Source organism: Haliotis cracherodii, unplaced genomic scaffold (assembly GCF_022045235.1).
Source record: "Haliotis cracherodii isolate W230 unplaced genomic scaffold, xgHalCrac1.p SCAF_24, whole genome shotgun sequence".
Lineage (NCBI taxonomy): Eukaryota > Metazoa > Mollusca > Gastropoda > Lepetellida > Haliotidae > Haliotis > Haliotis cracherodii.
This window is the reverse complement of record NW_027266280.1, coordinates 6,862,601-6,884,653: the sequence shown is the minus strand read 5'-3', so window position 1 is coordinate 6,884,653 and position 22,053 is coordinate 6,862,601. Positions and strand designations below refer to the sequence as shown.

At 42.8% G+C, this 22,053-nt stretch overlaps 1 protein-coding gene across 3 annotated transcripts in view; it reads left to right on the top strand.

Annotated features, from left to right (window-relative positions):
* Positions 1–22,053, top strand: part of LOC139472324 (syntaxin) — a 102,739-nt gene that overhangs the window by 37,296 nt on the left and 43,390 nt on the right. For all 3 annotated transcript variants that reach the window (XM_071254771.1, XM_071254770.1, XM_071254769.1), the window contains exons 3-4: positions 6,231–6,330; positions 8,688–8,762. In XM_071254771.1, the coding sequence (XP_071110872.1) occupies positions 6,231–6,330; positions 8,688–8,762 (175 nt within the window). The remainder of the gene's footprint in view (positions 1–6,230; positions 6,331–8,687; positions 8,763–22,053) is intronic.

The window sequence follows — 22,053 nt, the reverse complement described above, 5'->3', positions numbered from 1 at the left end:
CCCCCGAAATCCATTGAGACCCTTCTGACAATATGGACATGAGCCCACACCGTGTTTGATGAAGCTCTGTGTTTCTGAAGCCGTCACATTCACTCGTGTGAGATCCAGCCCAATCCTGCTCACCTACCTTCAGACCCATCAATCAAGGAAAAGACCAAAGAAAAATTCAGCATGATGTTAAACTAATAATGTCCTGAGCTGTCACTCCTATATCTATTTTGGACAATATGGCCGCCCGCCCGCCGTATGATTCTGACCACTTGAATATTGACTCCCTCTCAGCTGGGCGCACTTGGGTAGAGGCCACCAGGAAGCTGTTCAGGCTACACTGACATTTAACCAATCAATGCCGCAACGCTTATTTTCTGTGTCTCGTACATGACAGACACTCGAGGCTTACGACACAGGCCTCGTCTAGTGACATGTTATCTAATTAGAACAAAAGGGGATTATGACAGCAGCCCGAAATGGTCCAATCATCACCTGTTATGGCCTTTGAATAGTCTTCGTTTTAGAGTTAACATGGTGGAGAGCTTTTCTTATGTTAATGTCATCCGTACAAGGTGTTATAATGAGCAGCGATAGACATTGGCACTAGTCTTATAGTCCAGACCAAACTGCCCCTTAGTTAGGGCATCATAAGGACCAGTAGAAATTTGCCTTCTTTAATGGTTTTGCTTTGTTATGATTATGATGATTAGTGGACTAAAAACGGTGATGAGGAGAGGTAGATGTGCTAATACTTTTCGCACATTGACTGCAGAGCAGCTTGGAGGTAGTCTAATATATGTTATGGTTTTCTTTTTGTAATTTCAAAACAATTACATTAGAAAGGAGCTCAGAGAATTTCCATTTTCAGAAGAAATCAGAAGACTGACTGGATCGGGTGTACAGGGACCCCCTCAGTCTGTGATTTTTAGCAATAGGGTTCTTAAAGGACCTAGGATTTCCATTTGTAATTTCAAAAACTGAGTTACAGTTGTAACCTTGTCATTTTAGCATTGGACTCCCTGTGTTTATTTACACAGAAAGTGTGTTTGAACAGTTATGTTTCATGCATGTTGTTGGTGTTGGCTGACTCCACAGGAAGCTCTCTCTCAATCAGAAAGTTGCCAACCACTGGAACAACAAAAAAGGAACTTTGACAATCAATTCTTTAGAATTATGTCTCAGGGAAATTGTCCTGGTTAAATCAAGTTGAGATTGTTTCAGAGAGTGGAGGATGTATCATGCTGGTCGGTAATGTGTCATGTATGTTGGGAATGTGTCATGTATGTTGGGAATGTGTCATGCAGGTTGGAAATTTGTCATGCAGATCAGGATTGTCACAAATATGTTTTGGTCGAGTATATTGTGTCTCAATTTGACCATCACGCCCTTGAGTAAAACATTAAAACAGGTTTACAAAACCATTACACCATCCCCTAGGGAACTGCTTGACATCACAGTAATTGTCTTCTCAATTCTGGAACAAGTGGTTAGGGTTACTCACACTGAAGGCCCGGATTCGATTCAAGCCCCTTTCTGGTGTCCCAGGACATGGTATTGTAAAAGCAACAATAACTCACTCGCTCAGTTTGAACTCTGAACTTTGAGCCGTTAATGTCGACATGTGGACAGAAAAATATGAAAACATTTGGATTGAGCTCCCATCTTTTCGATAATGGTCCTCTTTCTTCTGCTTGCATCTTTCAATGGGAGAGGACCCAACCATGCAGTTTAATAGTCCTGTCCCAGTTTATTGAAAATGCCCAGAAGCTTGGCAAACTGGCATCTATTACCTTCATCCTCCATCAGCTTAAGCACAGTCACATGCCTCGGAGAAATTATGTAGAGACTCGTCCAACAATGTGTCCTGCCATCATTTCAAAGGTTTTTTCAAGCTGCAAAATTTAGAGAAAAGGCCATCGATCTGTTTAAGTCGTGCCATGAATTTGACCATGTTTGCTGTAGAGGCTTTGATGGCTTGGCAGTATTTTGGGAAGAGATGTGTAGTTAATAGGGTTGTCTGTTACTGTGGTGTGTCTGTGTGTGTTAGTGTCTGTGTGTGGAAGAGATGTATAGTTAATAGGGCTGTCTGTTACTGTGGTGTGTCTGTGTGTCAGTGTGTCTGTGTGGGGAAGAGAGGTGTAGTTAATAGGGCTGTCTATTACTGTGGTGTGTCTGTGTGTGTGGAAGAGATGTGTAAGTAATAGGGCTGTCTGTTACTGTGGTGTGTCTGTGTGGGGAAGAGATGTGTAGTTAATAGGGCTGTCTGTTACTGTGGTGTGTCTGTGTCTCAGTGTGTCTGTGTGGGGAAGAGATGTGTAGTTAATAGGGCTGTCTGTTACTGTGGTGTGTCTGTGTGGGGAAGAGATGTGAAGGTAATAGGGCTGTCTGTTACTGTGGTGTGTCTGTGTGGGGAAGAGATGTGAAGGTAATAGGGCTGTCTGTTACTGTGGTGTGTCTGTGTGGGGAAGAGATGTGAAGGTAATAGGGCTGTCTGTTACTGTGGTGTGTCTGTGTGGGGAAGAGATGTGAAGGTAATAGGGTTGTCTGTTACTGTGGTGTGTCTGTGTCTCAGTGTGTCTGTGTGGGGAAGAGATGTGAAGGTAATAGGGCTGTCTGTTACTGTGGTGTGTCTGTGTGTCTTTGTGGGGAAGAGATGTGTAAGTAATAGGGTTGTCTGTTACTGTGGTGTGTCTGTGTGGGGAAGAGATGTGTAAGTAATAGGGTTGTCTGTTACTGTGGTGTGTCTGTGTGTGTCTCAGTGTGTCTGTGTGTGGGGAAGAGATGTGAAGGTAATAGGGTTGTCTGTTACTGTGGTGTGTCTGTGTCTCAGTGTGTCTGTGTGTGGGGAAGAGATGTGAAGGTAATAGGGCTGTCTGTTACTGTGGTGTGTCTGTGTCTCAGTGTGTCTGTGTGGGGAAGAGATGTGTAAGTAATAGGGCTGTCTGTTACTGTGGTGTGTCTGTGTGGGGAAGAGATGTGTAAGTAATAGGGTTGTCTGTTACTGTGGTGTGTCTGTGTGTGTCTCAGTGTGTCTGTGTGGGGAAGAGATGTGAAGGTAATAGGGTTGTCTGTTACTGTGGTGTGTCTGTGTGGGGAAGAGATGTGAAGGTAATAGGGTTGTCTGTTACTGTGGTGTGTCTGTGTGTCTTTGTGGGGAAGAGATGTGAAGGTAATAGGGTTGTCTGTTACTGTGGTGTGTCTGTGTCTCAGTGTGTCTGTGTGGGGAAGAGATGTGAAGGTAATAGGGCTGTCTGTTACTGTGGTGTGTCTGTGTGGGGAAGAGATGTGTAAGTAATAGGGCTGTCTGTTACTGTGGTGTGTCTGTGTGTGTCTCAGTGTGTCTGTGTGGGGAAGAGATGTGAAGGTAATAGGGCTGTCTGTTACTGTGGTGTGTCTGTGTCTCAGTGTGTCTGTGTGGGGAAGAGATGTGAAGGTAATAGGGCTGTCTGTTACTGTGGTGTGTCTGTGTGGGGAAGAGATGTGAAGGTAATAGGGCTGTCTGTTACTGTGGTGTGTCTGTGTGGGGAAGAGATGTGAAGGTAATAGGGCTGTCTGTTACTGTGGTGTGTCTGTGTGGGGAAGAGATGTGTAAGTAATAGGGCTGTCTGTTACTGTGGTGTGTCTGTGTGTGTCTCAGTGTGTCTGTGTGGGGAAGAGATGTGAAGGTAATAGGGCTGTCTGTTACTGTGGTGTGTCTTTGTGTCTCAGTGTGTCTGTGTGGGGAAGAGAGGTGAGGGTAATAGGGCTGTCTGTTACTGTGGTGTGTCTGTGTGTCTTTGTGGGGAAGAGATGTGAAGGTAATAGGGCTGTCTGTTACTGTGTGTGTCAGTGTGTCTCTGTGAGAAATGGGCTTTACACATTGTATCCATCGGGGGAATCAAACCTGAGTTTTTGGCGTGACGAGTGAATGGTTTAACCACTAGGCTACCCCACCGCCATCTTCCCTAGGCAAGAGAGTTAACTGACTGCAAAAGTCCAGTTTCCACCCTTGCTGAACTAGGCTGGAATTATGCAACGAAATCGAAATCCAGTTTTGTAAACTGTCATGCAGATTTTAGTCGGTCGAGGGCAGGACTTCCTAATCTTTTCATGTTTTTAATCAAGGTGCTCACGTGATTGGATGCACCCATTTTATCAAAATATAGATCTTGATCATCGATCAGATTGTCTTGACTGGGCGCTGCCATTTTGTTTGAAGCAGATGCAAGTGATACGAGAGGTGGAATCTGATTGGTCCATATGGGAGAGGCATAGAATTGGCATAACTCCTAATAGCCACTGGTAGTGCTACGAACGAGCCCAGGAATTCCAGCCTAGTTCTGCAAGGGTGGAAACTGGACTTTGTAAGTCAGTTAACACTCTTGCCTCGGGAAGATGCCCCATCGTCCCCATTAGTGTATGTGAAGAGGTGTGTAGTTAATTACAGGTCACACATTCCTTAATCTGAGTGTTGACTTCCAACTTCGATTTAGTCCAGGTAAATCTACAGGTAACTTAGCTCTACATTGAAAGCACAGTATGTTAATCTCCTTACTTTCACCCACAATCAGATACAGTTTGAACTTTACTTCCACATAAGGCTGACACACTGATATTGCTGAAATGCTGTCTTAAGCGTGTTAAGCCAGCCACACACTCATGAAGGTATATTCCCTATTCATGGATTCCGCACATCTAATTAGTGTTGAATGGAATGTTAAGTGGACAGATCAGACTGGATTATTACATGTAATCTTACAAATGATTTTACTGTACAATCTGCTGAAAATTATTCCAGTTACCATTCACCGGTAATTACAAGTTTTTTACCAGTAAAATGAGGCTTGGACCATTAATTCAACTGACTGCCAGTCCCTGTGGACCAGCAAATAGAGTACCTTATACATTTTTGTTGTTAAACACAACAGGTTGTGATGAAATCTATTTCCATGTCCCCCTGCATGGACAAGGAAGTGATGATCTGAGATGTATCACACTATATTACCCGTGTGAGAACAGAGACAGTGTACACCTTCAGCTGTAATTGATCAGTATTTATAGTGTACAACTTCAGCTGTAATTGATCAGTATTTATAGTGTACAACTTCAGCTGTAATTGGTCAGTATTTATAGTGTACAACTTCAGCTGTAATTGGTCAGTATTTATAGTGTACAACTTCAGCTGTAATTGATCAGTATTTATAGTGTACAACTTCAGCTGTAATTGATCAGTATTTATGGCAGCTTTCAGTCCCAGTTGATTGGTTGTTGAGGAAATGGTTACCTCTCATTGGTTCCATGATCCCTACCTGAAATGTTTGTGGGATATTTACTTTTAGTTTTTAGCTCCACCGACTGAAAGTGCAATCTACTTTAATCCGATTGGCTGCATATCTGTCGTTAACTTTACATTTTTGATGTCTTCTCTAAACTACAAGGCCAGTGAAACTTTACATGAATGATACCAGCAATGGTACCAAGATATGTTAATAGATGGCACTTGTTGTTGCCCTGCCTGGCACTTATTGTTGCCCTGCAGGGCACTTGTGAAGATCCAGGGTAGAATAGGTCTTCAGCGACCCGTGCTTGCCATAAACAGCGACTATGCTTGCCGTAAGAGGCGACTAACGGGATCTGGTGGTCAGGCTTGTTAACTTTGTTGGTGCACGTCATCATATCCTAATTGGATAGATCGATGCTCATTATATCAATTACTGGATTGTGGGGTCCACTCGATTATTAATAGACCATCGTGATATTGCTGGAGTATTGATGAGTGGCGCATTAACAACAAACAAACAAACAAAAACACAAACTTGTTGGTGGTGTTTAGGTCCCGGGTTCGAACCCGGGTTCGATCCCGGGTCACGTCATACCAAAAGATGGTACTTGTTGTTACCCTGTCTGGCGCTCGGCATTAAGGGGCTAAAACAAGGACTGGTCGGCTCGGAGTCAGTATACTGTGTCTGAGTTGGGTATTCATGTTAAACTGTGGCATGGTATTTTAGTGAAACCAGCAATAATACGGACCACTAATTGTAGTTTGTAATAATCGTAATTCGTTATAAGCATATAGACAGCATTTATACAACAAATGTTCGGGACTAAAATTAAGTTTGTTATATTGATCACTTCGTAATAAGTGTGTTCATTATAAACATAGTATACTGTACTGCTCAAAGCAGTATTAATGTGCCCTCTCATTCTGTGATTTATCCCCCAAACAATATATTTGAAATCTTACCTTTCATTCTTTCCAGGTTGAAGAGATACGAGGGATGATAGACAAAATATCTTCAAATGTCGATGAAGTCAAGAAGAAACACAGCGCAATCCTCTCAGCACCGCAGACTGATGACAGTAAGTATTACCGACCTGACAGATCCTTCTTGTCATTGACAGACCATACTAGTCTCTCTGACAGATCCTTCTTGCAGTGACAGACAATGCTATTCTTTCTGACAGATCCTTCTTGCAGTGACAGACCAATGATAGTCTTTCTTACAGAGCCTTCTTGTCATTGATAGACTGATGCTAGTCTTTCTGACAGATCCTTCCCGGCAGTGACAGACAATGCTAGTCTTTCTGACAGATCACTCTTGCAGTGACAGACAATGCTATTCTTTCTGACAGATCCTTCTTGCAGTGACAGACCAATGCTATTCTTTCTGACAGATCCTTCTTGCAGTGACAGACCAATGCTAGTCTTTCTGACAGATCCTTCTTGGCAGTCACAGACCGATGCAGGTCTTTCTGACAGATCCTTCTTGGCAGTCTCAGACAGGTCCAAGCCTTTCTTACAGATCTGTCTTGTGTCAGTGACAGACCAATGACAGTAAGTACTTCCAAACTGACAGATCCTTCTTGTCAGTGACAGATTGGTGCTAGTGTTATTGACAGATACTTCTTGTCAGTGACAGATTGGTGCTAGTATTATTGACAGATACTTCATGTCAGCGACAGATTGGTGCTAGTATTATTGACAGATACTTCATGTCAGTGACAGATTGGTGCTAGTCTTTCTGACAGATCCTTCTTGTCAGTGACAGATTGGTGCTAGTATTATTGACAGATACTTCATGTCAGTGACAGATTGGTGCTAGTATTATTGACAGATACTTCATGTTAGTGACAGATTGGTGCTAGTATTATTGACAGATACTTCATGTCAGTGACAGATTGGTGCTAGTGTTATTGACAGATACTTCATGTCAGTGACAGATTAGTGCTAGTATTATTGACAGATACTTCATGTCAGTGACAGATTGGTGCTAGTCTTTCTGACAGATCCTTCTTGTCAGTGACAGATTGGTGCTAGTGTTATTGACAGATACTTCATGTCAGTGACAGATTGGTGCTAGTATTATTGACAGATACTTCATGTCAGTGACAGATTGATGACAGTTAGTACTTCCAAACTGACAGATCCTTCTTGTCAGTGACAGATTGGTGCTAGTATTATTGACAGATACTTCATGTCAGTGACAGATTGGTGCTAGTATTATTGACAGATACTTCATGTCAGTGACAGATTGGTGCTAGTATTATTGACAGATACTTCTTGTCAGTGACAGATTGGTGCTAGTCTTTCTGACAGATCCTTCTTGTCAGTGACAGATTGGTGCTAGTCTTTCTGACAGATCCTTCTTGTCAGTGACAGATTGGTGCTAGTATTATTGACAGATACTTCATGTCAGTGACAGATTGGTGCTAGTATTATTGACAGATACTTCATGTCAGTGACAGATTGGTGCTAGTATTATTGACAGATACTTCATGTCAGTGACAGATTGGTGCTAGTATTATTGACAGATACTTCATGTCAGTGACAGATTGGTGCTAGTGTTATTGACAGATACTTCATGTAAGTGACAGATTGATGACAGTAAGTACTTCCAAACTGACAGATACTTCATGTCAGTGACAGATTGGTGCTAGTATTATTGACAGATACTTCATGTCAGTGACAGATTGATGACAGTAAGTACTTCCAAACTGACAGATACTTCATGTCAGTGACAGATTGGTGCTAGTGTTATTGACAGATACTTCATGTCAGTGACAGATTGGTGCTAGTGTTATTGACAGATACTTCATGTCAGTGACAGATTGATGACAGTAAGTACTTCCAAACTGACAGATTGGTGCAGGTGTTATTGACAGATACTTCATGTCAGTGACAGATTGGTGCAGGTGTTATTGACAGATACTTCATGTCAGTGACAGATTGGTGCAGGTGTTATTGACAGATACTTCATGTCAGTGACAGATCGATGACAGTAAGTACTTCCAATCTGACGCATCCTTCCTGTCAGTGACAGATTGGTGCTAGTTTTTTTGACAGATTCTCTTTATCAGTGACAGATTTACTCAACTGAAATGTTAGGAACACATTTCACCTGCTGATGAGTTATAGTGAACTCATTATTGGCTTGCTTCAAGGGTTAGAGTTTTCCAGTGTGTGTAATTTATTTTACTGCAAACAGACGAATAATCCTGATAATGCATAAGTAAATATTTGCTTCCTCGCACTTTTAATTTGGGGAACTGTTCATCTTCATATGTAGGCCATCACTATTTTGTAGCAGTTTTATACTGCATGACAATTATTTCCAGAATTTGCGCAATACACTGTGATATGATGCTGGCTGTTTGATGTTGTTTCTCATAACACACAAGTTGTCCTTTGATGTCATTAAATTGACTTTTTTTTCCAGAAATGAAAGAAGAATTAGAAGACTTAATGTCAGAAATCAAAAAGAATGCTAACAAAGTCAGAGCCAAGTTAAAAGGTAGGTACATGCACTTTGATCACACCTATAAATACACTCCAGGAAAAAAGATTAGCACCATCCATTTTTTATTATCATACATTTTGATCATTGATGTGGCGGTACGTGGTCCGGTCTACAGCGCACAGATCACAAATCAGGTGAAGTTAAGCGACGATGTTCAGGGAGAGTCCGTGACCGCTTCTGAGAGTTTCTATGGCTTCGGTTGGTTGGTTTGTTGTTTAACGCCGCACTCAGCAATATTCCAGCTATATGACGGTGGTCTGTAAATAATCGAGTCTGGACCAGACAATCCAGTGATTAATATCATGAGCATCAATCCACGCAATTGGGATCGATGACATGCATCAACCAAGTCAGTGAACCTGACCACCCGATGCCGTTAGTCGCCTTTTATGAGAAGCATAGTCGCCTTTTATGGCAAGTATTGGTGTTGAAGACCTATTCTACCCCGGAATCTTCACGGGTCCTGCCCCAAACTGAAGCACATGTAACACATGTGGTGTCACCTTGGGCAAGTGACTTTGTTCAAATTTTGCCTCTGTTCACCCTGTAGTGAATGGGTACCAGGTAGGATGAGATGGCAATGTGGTTGTTAACCTTCCAGCACCTTACAGGCAGATTGGGTTGTATACTCCCCAGGGAGATGAGGATGATTGTTAAGTGCACACTGATCCATTGACTGGGGTAATAAATGTCTAAGCCCTCAGAGCATTCTTATGCATGGAGTACAGTGCCATATATAAATGGACTATTATTATTAATGTATCTTTGAAAATACATATGACATTGATCTAATTCTTATATATGTTTTATGGATGCCTGCAATTCAGAAGTGTTGTAAAACTTGACGGTTTTGGAACCAACCAAGTCGATACAAGATATAATTTCATTTATGGAGACAAGGTATACCAGGCTCTCATATCAGGATACCATGGCAACCTCACAAATTGTTTCCCAGCCATCCACACTTTCCATGCACCAAGAACATGTTGTCCCTATAAGAGACTGGAGTCCTTAGAGTCCACATATCTAGACTTGCCTATTAGGAGGATAGAATTACTACACATCTATGGACTTTTCTGTAAGTACAGCCTTGGAGCAAGGCTACCTTGCCTTGTGTAAAGCTGTGTTGTGTTGGATGGTAACACCATCTTCCTGTCTGTTGTGTCCTGCCACACACTAGCTCCACCCAAGTCTGATCTGAGTGGAGCCGGATTAGTGTGTACTTACTGGCAGTCACTAGAGTGTGAGGACTTTGTTGCCATCTTCTGATGCTTGGCCTCAAGCAACCAGATCTGGTGACCGTGTAACTCAATATAGCAAGCCCCAGAGAGATTCCTATCCTGGACAGCGTCAGTTGTCAGGCACAAGGTGTGCCGAAATGCTGTGTGTATTTCTTGTCAACCTGCCCTGCATTGCAAATCAACATTAACACAGAAATCAAGATTTGTGGCATCTATATATCAGTCTGTAAACCCATGATTGATCATTGGGATTGAGCACTTCAGAGGCAGCTTAATCAGTAATCTGTAACACAGATTTGATTAGTTGTTTACACAAGCTTTTGACTTTCCATGTCCAAGGTTATATTTTTTGGGTCAACTTGTTCTGCGATGTAAATGTTCTGATGATGAATGATTGTAATTGCCATTGATAAAGTTCATGAAGGCCTTCTCTGTAGACAAGTCCAACATTGCAGACAAAATCCTTCTCAAGGTTAGATACAACAAATAAATATGTGTAATTATATCCTGGCTTTCTATTTTGATCCATTCTAAGACGGAATCTATTCTTATGGTTGATTGTGTAGGTGGACTGCTATTCCTGGCTGTCTAAATGCTTTTGACCATATTAAGATTGACAGCTAGTCTCTGCGTTTCATGTCTGTCTGGGCTATATACAGTAACTAAGGCAGACACATCCAGCAGATGCATTCTGGCTTGCGCATTCCAGCAGATGCATTCCAGCAGATGCATTCTAGCTGACACATTCTGGCAGACGCATTCTGGCAGACGCATTCTAATAGACGCATTCTGGCAGATGCATACTTGCAGACACATTTTAGCAGACGCATTCTGGCAGACACATTCTGGCAGACGCATTCTAGCAGACGCTTTCTAGCAGATGCATTAGAGCAGACACATTCTAGTAGATGCAGTCTGCCAGACGCATTCAGGCAAAACCATTCTGGCAGACGCATTCTTGCAGACACAATCAAGCAGATGCAGATGCAGGCCAACAGATGCAGTTCTGCAGCCACAGTTCTGTAGATGCAACATACAGACGCATCTGCAGTTGCAATCCTTCTGACACAATTCTGCAGTCCCTATCCTGCAGATGTAATCCTGCATTCCAGCACATACAATTCAACAGACACATACAATTCAACAGACACATACAATTCAACAGACTCATTGCAAAAGACACATTGCAACAGACACATTGCAACAGACACATTGCAACAGAAGCAAATCTGTCTGATTGAAAGATGCATTTCAGAAAGGGTACTGTCAACTAATTAGGGACGTCAATTTCTAGACATGGTTTTCTGTAAGATGCTTCTATAGCCTGACATTGCTGTGGGATGCGGTTGACCGTCTGCTCCTGTAGTCAGCCATTGATCTCCCCTTCTCCCACCATGTTTGTCAATGAAATTTAGGGGTATTTTTAGCTGGCAACAGTTTTTGCATGTGTCATCAGAAACGCAAGAATGGCCTCCTGTGGAGGTGATGGAGGCTAGCTCCCGCTAGCAATTCTACCGCTGGAGTGTAACACAGATTGATAGGATCAATAGCGGCTACAGCAACTGGCTAAGATTATTCTCACACAAAATAAGAAATTAATTTGCCAGGTGTAATCAATACACATATGAATAACACCGCCAGGTGCATGGTGGCGCAGTTTGGTGGTACCGAATTGCGTGCAGTGATTGCTGAAGCAGAGGCTGGAAATGGCTGCGTCTTAGTCCGATCATAGGAGCGTCTTTTGCAAGATGCTGTGGAAGTTGATCTTCACAGTTTGCCATGTTTTACACAATGGCCGTGTTGCTAGACAACCAATTATCATTACACAATATCTTGCAGTATTGATTTGTTATGATGATAATGTTGTGGTTGAATGAAAGCGGTTGTGTAGAGGTATGGTTGGTCTGTTGACAGATATTAGAACTGATGTTACTGTGTGTGGTGGGGAACGGACAAGAAATTGATCAATTCAACTGTTCATGTGTGGAGAAAAACACATTGATTTGTAATCTTTGCAGTTAATTGTTTGAGAGGATATTGATACAAATAAAGACAGTTTGAAGTAAGGTAAATACGTTTTTTTAATTAAAAAGGAATATTTATTCAAATGAAAACAATTTATCAAGTGATGTTTATTTAACATATATTGTTATGGAATGGCTTAATGGTCAAGATAATCAGTTTAAGGTTAGTCAAATTTGAAATTTCTGCAGTCAGGAGAATGTCCTGACGAGATTGCCTGTGGTATGCTGTGGTATGCTGTGGTATGCAGTGGTATGCTGTGCAGGTGTCACAGGCAACGTGTCGTGCACCAACTATTCAAGGGAAATTGAATTACATCAAGATAAAAATTAATGAAAATTCCACCATGAACTTGAAAAATACTCAAGTCTGATTGGTCACTTGGAGGGTTCAAATCCCAATTACCACCTCTGATTGAAACAGCAACTTGTTTTGTTCCAAATTCAATTTGAATGGTTAAACATGTTACATCAACAGGTAGCTGTACATTGAAAACACTGTTTGTTTATCTCTTATTATATCTAAGGCATGGGTGGTCGAGTTGTCTGAGGTGCTGCAATTAGCTGTGCAACTTGCATCCCTTGGGCTCACCAGAAACTTATGCTTGTGGGTAGCCCTGATTATCTTTCTTGGTTTGTAAGCACCTCAATCATGCTCGTGGGTTTATGGAATAAGTAGAATATTGTTCAAAGTAGTGTTTAACCCAACTCACTCACTCCCTCATTCGGGGACACGGTTGGCCCAGTCGTCTAAGGCGCTGCGATTCGCTGTGCAGAGTTGCATCCCTTGGGCACGCCAGAAACCTATGATTGTGGGTTCGAATCCCGGTTCGCCTCAATTATATTTCTAGGTTTGTCGGCACCATACCCATGATCGTGGGTTTCACCGAAGTTGTAAACGTCTTACACCTGCATCACTTCGGGCTTTCCTCCCACATTAAGCTGACACGCCGCGATATAACTGGAATAATGTTAAAAGCTGCGTTAAACCCAACGCACTCACTCATTCACTCACTCACTCACTCACTCGACCGCCTCCGTTGTCTAGTGATGAGCATCCACGGAAGCGAAAGGTCTGAGGTTCAATCCCCGGCAGCGTCATACCAAAGACATTAAAAGATGGTACTTGTTGTTACCCTGTCTGGCGCTTGGCATTAGGGGATAAAACAAGGACTGGTAGGCTCGGAGTCAGCATTCTGTGTCTGAGTGGGGTATTCATGTATTGCACTATAAATCGGCATCAGTCCGGACTAGTACAAACAGCCACAGACACAAACACTCGCTATATAAGTGCAATAATCTTGGACATGACGTTAAACCCCATTTCACCTCACCTCACTCCTTCATTTTGATTATTTCTACTTACTTTAAAAGGTCTCCAGCAACTCATGTTGGTTTAAGAGGCAACCGAATGAATAAGGTTTGGTTGGTGAATTGCTTGATATAGAGTCCTGGTACTCCAATTGGCAGGGCTTGTTGCTCACAATATCGATCACCAATTGTCAGGTCCAGTCTTGATTATTTACAGATTATTTACAGATTATTTACAGGCCACTGTCATGTAGCTGGAATACCGTGGCGTTAAACAACATCCAACCAAAGAAAACAGTCGCTTAATATGTCAAATATGGTAATTGTAATCTCTGCTATGCAAATGTTCAAACAGGGATGTAAGTAATGACGGCAATTATGGTGTCTCGGTGTGGTTGTTTGATGACTCATGACATTATAAGACTTGCTCTCCATTGTACAGCCTTTTTCAGTGGTTGGGCTGTATCAGTCTTGTCATACTGGCAGAGAGGTTGTCAATCAGGAAATTGTGGCTGCCTCAGGTCATTTTGTCTGGTGGATGGAGACTGCTGGCACGAGGGGGTGGATTTCCTCAAGTAGGCAGATGAGCTGAAGGCAGTCGGATGGAAGTCACTGCTTTGAGATGCTGAGGTTGTTGGGTATCTGTTGCCATTAGCAATGACCTTTTGCTGTGACCTTTAGCTGAGTCCAGAGCATTAGTTATAGGCATTATGTGTAGCTGTTGTGTAGGCGTGATCTCAGGTCGCTGAGTTGTGTCCCTTGGTCACACCACAAACCTGTAATGGTGGGTTCGAATCCTGGTTTTGCCCTAATTATAGTTCTGGGTTTGTCAGCACCATACGCTCATGGTAAGCGTCTTAAGACCTGCATCACTTTGGGCTATCCTCCCACATTAAGCTGACATGGAATACTGTTCACAGCGACGTTAATGTCACTCACTCACTTGATCTCAAGGTAGTCAGATGGTTTAGGTGTTTGCTTCTGGTACTGATGGTCCAGGTTCAGTGTCCTGATGGGGCGTTGGGGTTGTCTAGTGGGTACTGCATTCGCTCATCATTTCAAAAGCCTGCGATTGATTCCGACATGGGTACAATATGTGAACTCCATTTCTTGTTACTCCTGCCTTGATATTGCCTTAATATTTATAAATGTTACATCAAACCCAACTAACTCACTAAATCACCTAAATAGATACGGTTGTAGCAGCCATCTTTCTTTGCAGGAATGAGTGAGTGAGTTAGGTTTTACGCTGCTTTTACAAGTTTTAGCAATATTCCAGCAATATCACGGCGGGGGACACCAGAAATGGGCTTCACACATTGTACCCATGTCGGGAATCGAACCCGGGTCTTCGGCGTGACGAGCCTACGCTTTAACCCCTAGGCTACCCGACCACCCCTTTTTTTTTTCTCTTTTTTTTTGCAGGAGAAATCAATGGGGTTGAACCTTGTTATGCAAAGTTGCCTCCCTTTGCTGTCAGGATCTGCTGACTGGGTTCCAATCCCCATTTGCCCTCACCATAATCCTCAAGGGTCCTATGAGACTGGGGGTTTGTTCCCATAGTACAAGAATCTAAGAAAGAGACCCGAGTGGGATGACATTAGGATTATGTTTGTTTGTTTGTTCTTTCACGCCACATTCAATAATATTCCAGCTTTATGATGGCGGTCTGTATATAATCGAGTCTGGACCAGACAATCCAGTGATTGACATCATGAGCATCAATCCACTCACTTGGGATCAATGTCATGCATCAACCAAGTCAGCGAGCTTGACCGCCCGATCCCGTTAGTCGCCTCTTACGACAAGCATTGTCGCCTTTTAACATTAAGGGTTACATAGGGTTATGACAAGGACCCCTTTTCTGTGGTGCTTTATTTCAAACTCTGTCTACCACGCCATCATACCTGTGGCCCTGTCAAGTGGTAAATACTAAAACCCTGCCTCACTCTGCCTCAGTTCTCCCACTGTATGTCTGACCATAGTGTGGTTGGAATCTGTGCAATGCAGCGTGAGCTGGGATCAGTATCAGAGATGCAGTATGAGTCGGTTACTACACAGCATTCACACACCTATCATGGTATATCATCATCTTATTTACAAACTCAGGGTAGTAAGCCATGTCTTATTGATGTGTTTATTGTACTAGCCTTGTGTTTTTGACATGCTGATATTAGTATATGAGAGCAACAAAACCCTTTCCATATTCATAAGAAAACTCTGCCAAACATAGTCAATTGTACGATTCAGACTGTATCATGAGCCATTGTTTATGAATCACTATCAAATAGTGATGATACCAGGTGTTCGCAAAAAGGGGAGCGTATACTGCCCCATCGATTGCACTCATCCCAAACACATGCAAGGGCAAGTCAAGTGTTCACCTGAAAAAACATGTCCTCCATATGTCTGGAATAATCCTTTTTGAAAGTTTTACTGAGGCCTTGAATGTTGTAACCTTGGTCGAACAACTTTTGAGCAATTGTTGTATGACGCACTTTGAAATCTTGGTTGAAAGAGTATGCACGATTGTACCTAAAGAATTATGAAATGTCGACACCAAGGGCTGGAACTGCAGGAATATTGCTCAACATAAAAGAAAAGTTGACTACCTTGTGGAGAGTAAGCCGTGTCTTATTCACATGCTGAGGGCATGTAGATTGATAAACTGAATCATTCTTTTGTTTAGAGTAGTAGTTTATTCATGTGCCTAGTGCTGTCTACTTATTTTATCCACAAAGAGTGGTATACGTATGTTATCCACATACTTAGAGTGGTATACATATGTTATCCACATGCTTAGAGTGGTAAACTTCTGTTATCCACATGCTTAGAGTGGTAAACTTATGTTATCCACATGCTCAGTGGTATACTTATGTTATCCAGATGCTTTGAGTGGTATGCGTTTGTTATCCACATATTATCCACAGGCTTAGTGGTATTCTTATGTTATCCACATGCTTTGAGTGGTATGCGTATGTTATCCACATGCTTAGAGTGGTATTCTTATGTTATCCACATGCTTAAGAGTGGTATTCTTATGTTTTCCACATGCTTAGAGCGGTATGCGTATGTTATCCACATGCTTAGAGTGGTATTCTTATGTTATCCACATGCTTAGAGCGGTATGCGTATGTTATCCACATGCTTAGAGTGGTATTCTTATGTTATCCACATGCTTAGAGTGGTATTCTTATGTTATCCACATGCTTAGAGTGGTATACTTATGTTATACACATGCTTAGAGTGGTATTCTTATGTTATACACATGCTTAGAGTGGTATACTTATGTTATTCACATGCTTAGAGTGGTATACTTATGTTATACACATGCTTAGAGTGGTATACTTATGTTATCCACATGCTTAGAGTAGTATTCTTATGTTATCCACATGCTTAGAGTGGTATACTTATGTAATACTCATGCTTAGAGTGGTGAAGCTTATCTTATTCACACGCTGAGATAGGAAAAACCCTAAAGCATGTTATTTCCAAGTCTGTATAAATGCTAACTTCAGTAGGAACTCAGACATGTAGGGAATAGGAGTGGAGAGTAGACACAAGAGAAACAAGCTGCCTGTTTGGGAGGTGTCACATGTTGTCTGTGGATGGGTCGCAACTAATCCTCAGTGACAGATCTCCTAATTCGGCATCCTACGTTCAAGATGATGTCATACTGCTTGCTGATTTCAGGACACTGAGGAGATGTCTGCCATTACTTGATGATCATGTTCCAATGAAGACATGTAAATTAGGCAAATAAGAGAGGCGCTGTGGCCCTATCATGGCGTGGGACTGAGACCTATGTAAATGTGGCCGAGGCCGGCCTGTATCAGACGAAGACTTGCCAGATACTTGCAGATAAACTACAGCCATTAATCGCATTGCTATTGATTTTTCTTATTATTTGTGAGGAATGGTTTTTGGGGAACGGTAATGTCCAGTGGTTTGTGGATAAATATTTGAAACTGCTTCCTGTGTGGCTGGGGATCTGTGAGGAGCTGAGATAAGAAGGCTGCCGTGACACAGGGAGATGACATGGTGTGGAAACGCTGACCTCAGTAGATTCTGCTCCATGTGCAGATATTAACAAGTGAAGTATTTTTGTTTGTGGCAGGATGCTTTGTGGTTTATCTGCTTTGTCATCAAGCAAACTCTGGGTTTAATATGAATCAAGGATAACTTCATGTCTGTCCATCTCGGTTCAAAGTGACTTTTAGCTTAAGAGGAAAGAAACATGGCAATTCCACCCCGTGATGTCACTACCAGAACACTCGCTCGCTCACTCACTCACTCACCCATTCACTCACTCACCCATTCACTCACTCACTCACTCACTCACTCACTCACTCACTCACTCACTCACTCACTCACTCAATCAAGGATTGGGTGTTCTTTTCAGTAGTATAAACATGGCTGTCCTTAGTGCTACACAGTTGTGGGCAGTATTGTTCTCACTCACTCACTCACTCACTCACTCACTCACTCACTCACTCACCCACCAACCCACCCACTCACTCACTCACTCACTCACTCACTCACTCACTCACTCACTCACTCACTCAAGGATTGGGTGTTCTCTTCAGTAGTATAAACATGGCTGTCCTTAGTGCTACATAGTTGTAGGCAGTATTGTTCTCACTCACTCACTCACTCACTCACCCACCCACCCACTCACTCACTCACTCACTCACTCACTCACTCACCCATTCACTCACCCATTCACTCACTCACTCACATTCTTCCCCAACACTCTCACTGGCTCACTTCCCCAACATTCACCAACCGAACACACGATTCCAACACCCTCACTCACTCATCCACTCACTCACTCACTATCAAGGCATCTGGACTCTCACAGTCTCTGACAAACCATCTATAAGGGATAAGTGATGTTTCAGAGCCCACTCATTATGACTATGTTGCTATTTCTTCTCTACACCTCCCCGGCTCCAAGGAGCATGTACATGTCTCCCGACTGCCATAAATCTCTGGAGCATCTCTTACCAACAGGTTTGTCAATACTGGCCACAGGAAAGTCAATGCTTCTCATAAATATCTCACACATTCATCAGATAGCTTGCAGAATGGTGTTTGCCATGGATGATCGCCTGTCGGGATGAAAACTGTGTCATTGTTGTATTTATATCAGCTGTGACCCAGTACAGATAGATATTGATTCAGCGAAGCCAGGACATCAGATTGTGGCCGGCTAAGCAGCTCCAGACCGGATGAACAATGGCAAGCACTTCTCCCTGTTCCCCTCACTTGACCATATAGACATAGATAACCTCTTTCAACAAGTTCCACCCTGACACTACCCTGTTCTCCTCCAGCTCTATCACAGTAGTTCCCTATCTATGTATCTTAGATATGGTCCCAACAAATGGTCCACATTCCCAATTTTTCACAGATTTACATGTGGCCTAGGCCCATGGAGAGGCTATAAATAGCCAGGCTGCTCAAAGTAGTTCATATTGGATTCAGCACCACTTACAGCTTGCATAGGACAAGCTGGCACCTTGGTGGGGCCGTGGGTGGGGTGTTGGTTGGTTGGTTGTTTAACGCCGCACTCAGCAATATTCCAGCTATATGACGGCAGTCTGTAAATAATCAAGTCTTGACCAGACAATCCAGTGATTAATATCATGAACATCAATCTACACAATTTTTTATCGATGAGATGCATCAACCAAGTCAGCGAGTCTGACCACCCGATCCCGTTAGTTGCCTTTTACGACAAGCATAGTCTCCTTTTACGGCAAGCATAGGTTGCTGAAGACCTATTCTACCCCAGAATCGGCATTGTCTGCCATCAAGGTCTGCACAGCTAAGCATTGTCTGCCATCAAAGTCTGCACAGTTAAGCATTGTCTGCCATCAAGGTCTGCACAGCTAAGCATTGTCTGCCATCAAGGTCTGCACAGCTAAGCATTGTCTGCCATCAAGGTCTGCACAGCTAAGCATTGTCTGCCATCAAGGTCTGCACAGTTAAGCATTGTCTGCCATCAAGGTCTGCATAGTTAAGCATTGTCTGCCATCAAGGTCTGCATAGCTAAGCATTGTCTGCCATCAAGGTCTTCACAGTTAAGAATTGTCTGCCATCAAGGTCTTCACAGTTAAGCAGCGTCTGCCATCAAGGTCTGCATAGCTAAGCATTGTCTGCCATCAAGGTCTTCACAGTTAAGAATTGTCTGCCATCAAGGTCTTCACAGTTAAGCAGCGTCTGCCATCAAGGTCTGTGTAGCAAAGCATTGTCTGCCATCAAGGTCTGCATAGTTAAGAATTGTCTGCCATCAAGGTCTGCATAGCTAAGCATTGTCTGCCATCAAGGTCTGCATAGCTAAGCATTGTCTGCCATCAAGGTCTGCATAGCTAAGCATTGTCTGCCATCAAGGTCTGCATAGCAAAGCATTGTCTGCCATCAAGATCTGCATAGCTAAGCATTGTCTGCCATCAAGGTCTGCATTGCTTAAGCATTCATATATTATCTGCCATCAAGATCTGTCTATTAAAAGAGTCTTTAAAGTTAAAGAGGGACAAGAAAGTCCTGAATCTACATCTACCATCAAGCTCGGCATGGCAAGGAATCACCTACTGTCAAGCTCAGCATGGCAAGGCATGAAACTTGGCATGAAAAGGCTACATCAGCCATCAAGCACCGTAGGGCAAGGCAAGGCATGACAAGGCTATGTCTACTATCAACCTCGACATGGCAAGGCATGAAACTTGGCATGGCAGACCATCATCTACCATCAACCTCGACATGGCAAGGCATGAAACTTGGCATGGCAGACCATCATCTACCATCAACCTTGACATGGCAAGGCATGAAACTTGGCATGGCAGACCATCATCTACCATCAACCTTACATGGCAAGGCATGAAACTTGGCATGGCAGACCATCATCTACCATCAACCTTCACATGGCAAGGCATGAAACTCGGCATGGCAGACCATCATCTACCATCAACCTTCACATGGCAAGGCATGAAACTCGGCACGGCGGACTATCATCTACCGTCAACCTTCACATGGCAAGGCATGAAACTTGACATGGCAGACCATCATCTACCATCAACCTTACATGGCAAGGCATGAAACTTGGCATGGCAGACCATCATCTACCATCAACCTTGACATGGCAAGGCATGAAACTTGGCATGGCAGACCATCATCTACCATCAACCTTCATATGGCAAGGCATGAAACTTGGCATGGCGGACCATCATCTACCATCATGCTCAGCATCATCAGCATGGCTTCTTATCTGTCGCCGACCTCCATGTCCCCATCCATCTCAAACTGACACATCGACAACACAACGGTGTAGAGTCCATGCTGTCTGAGACCAAGCTGAAGCCACAGCAACAAGACAATACTATGACAGCTAACAGATCACTTGGTGACACAACAGTGGGAGGCATCTGTCAGATGGCATGGCCTTGACTCATCAGCTAATACAGTGAGGTGTGTGGAGGAAGGGATCACTGTCAAGATGCTCCTCAGAGGACTGAAAGCGGAAACCTTGAATGGACGATCCCATCATGCTTATAGAAATGCTATCAGATTTTTGATAATGTAGTCCCATTGAGAACAATTGTAAAGAGATTCTTTTTATAGTCTTCAAACTCGGGGATGAAGTCAAGGGGTCCCAATGTCAGGCTATGGATGAGAGGGTTCCCAGGTTCTAATACAAGAGGAGCAAACCTCAAGGACCATGTTTATAGAAGTCTTCCTATGCAGCCCTGTGTGTACCTGTAAGGCCTGAATGATACATTTATTACACTTGGGAATTATGAGTATATATGTAGGTATGTTGGTAGGTAGTGAACCTGTAAGGCCTGAGCATGATACATTTATTACACTTGGGTGGGTCGGTGGGTGGGTTTAGGCAGGGCAGGGCAGGGCAGGGCAGGGCAGGGCAGGGCAGGGCAGGGCAGGGCAGGTACTCACTCACTCTCCCACAATGCTTGATTGTTCCTCAGCCCAAGTTCTCCTATTCTTGATGTTTACAATGATAACAGGCAGAATAAATATTTTATCAGACCTGGGAATTACGGATATAGATATCCCTCTTCCTTGAGGTTAAAACTAACAATAAAAACAGACAGAAAAAAATATCATGTTTGGAATATATATATATATACTTTCCAACAATGCTTCATTGTTCGTCACCCCCAGTTCTCCTTCCTTGAGGTTAACAATGATAGCAGGCGGAATACATTATTTATCACATGGGAATCACGAGTATCCATGTGCTCTTCTACAAATTACAATGCTTCATTGTTCACGAGCCCCAAGTTCTCTTTCCTCAAGGTTAACAATGATAACAGGCAGCAGTATGGACGACAACGTCTTCATTTACACCAATCAATGACATTTACATTAATTTTACATGTAAAATACATGAGTAGGCAGGGACCGTTCAGTATTGGTGCTATCAGTGTTGTGTTCCTGCAGGAGATGTTCTTGAGCTGTTTAATGACACTTGCCGGACAACAGTGCCAAGTGGCTAGGGGTTTCCATAGTAATGGCAACAGTTTTGTTGGTTATTTGATTGTTTTGGAAAGCTATCAAAGGCTATGCGAACAGTTGCATTGTGGTTCATACAATATTGATAAGTGTTATCGGGACATGTAGGCAGTTTGGGGCTTATTGTCTCATTTGCAGATGTTAGTGGTAGTTGACATTTAAGTTGAAATGAAGATT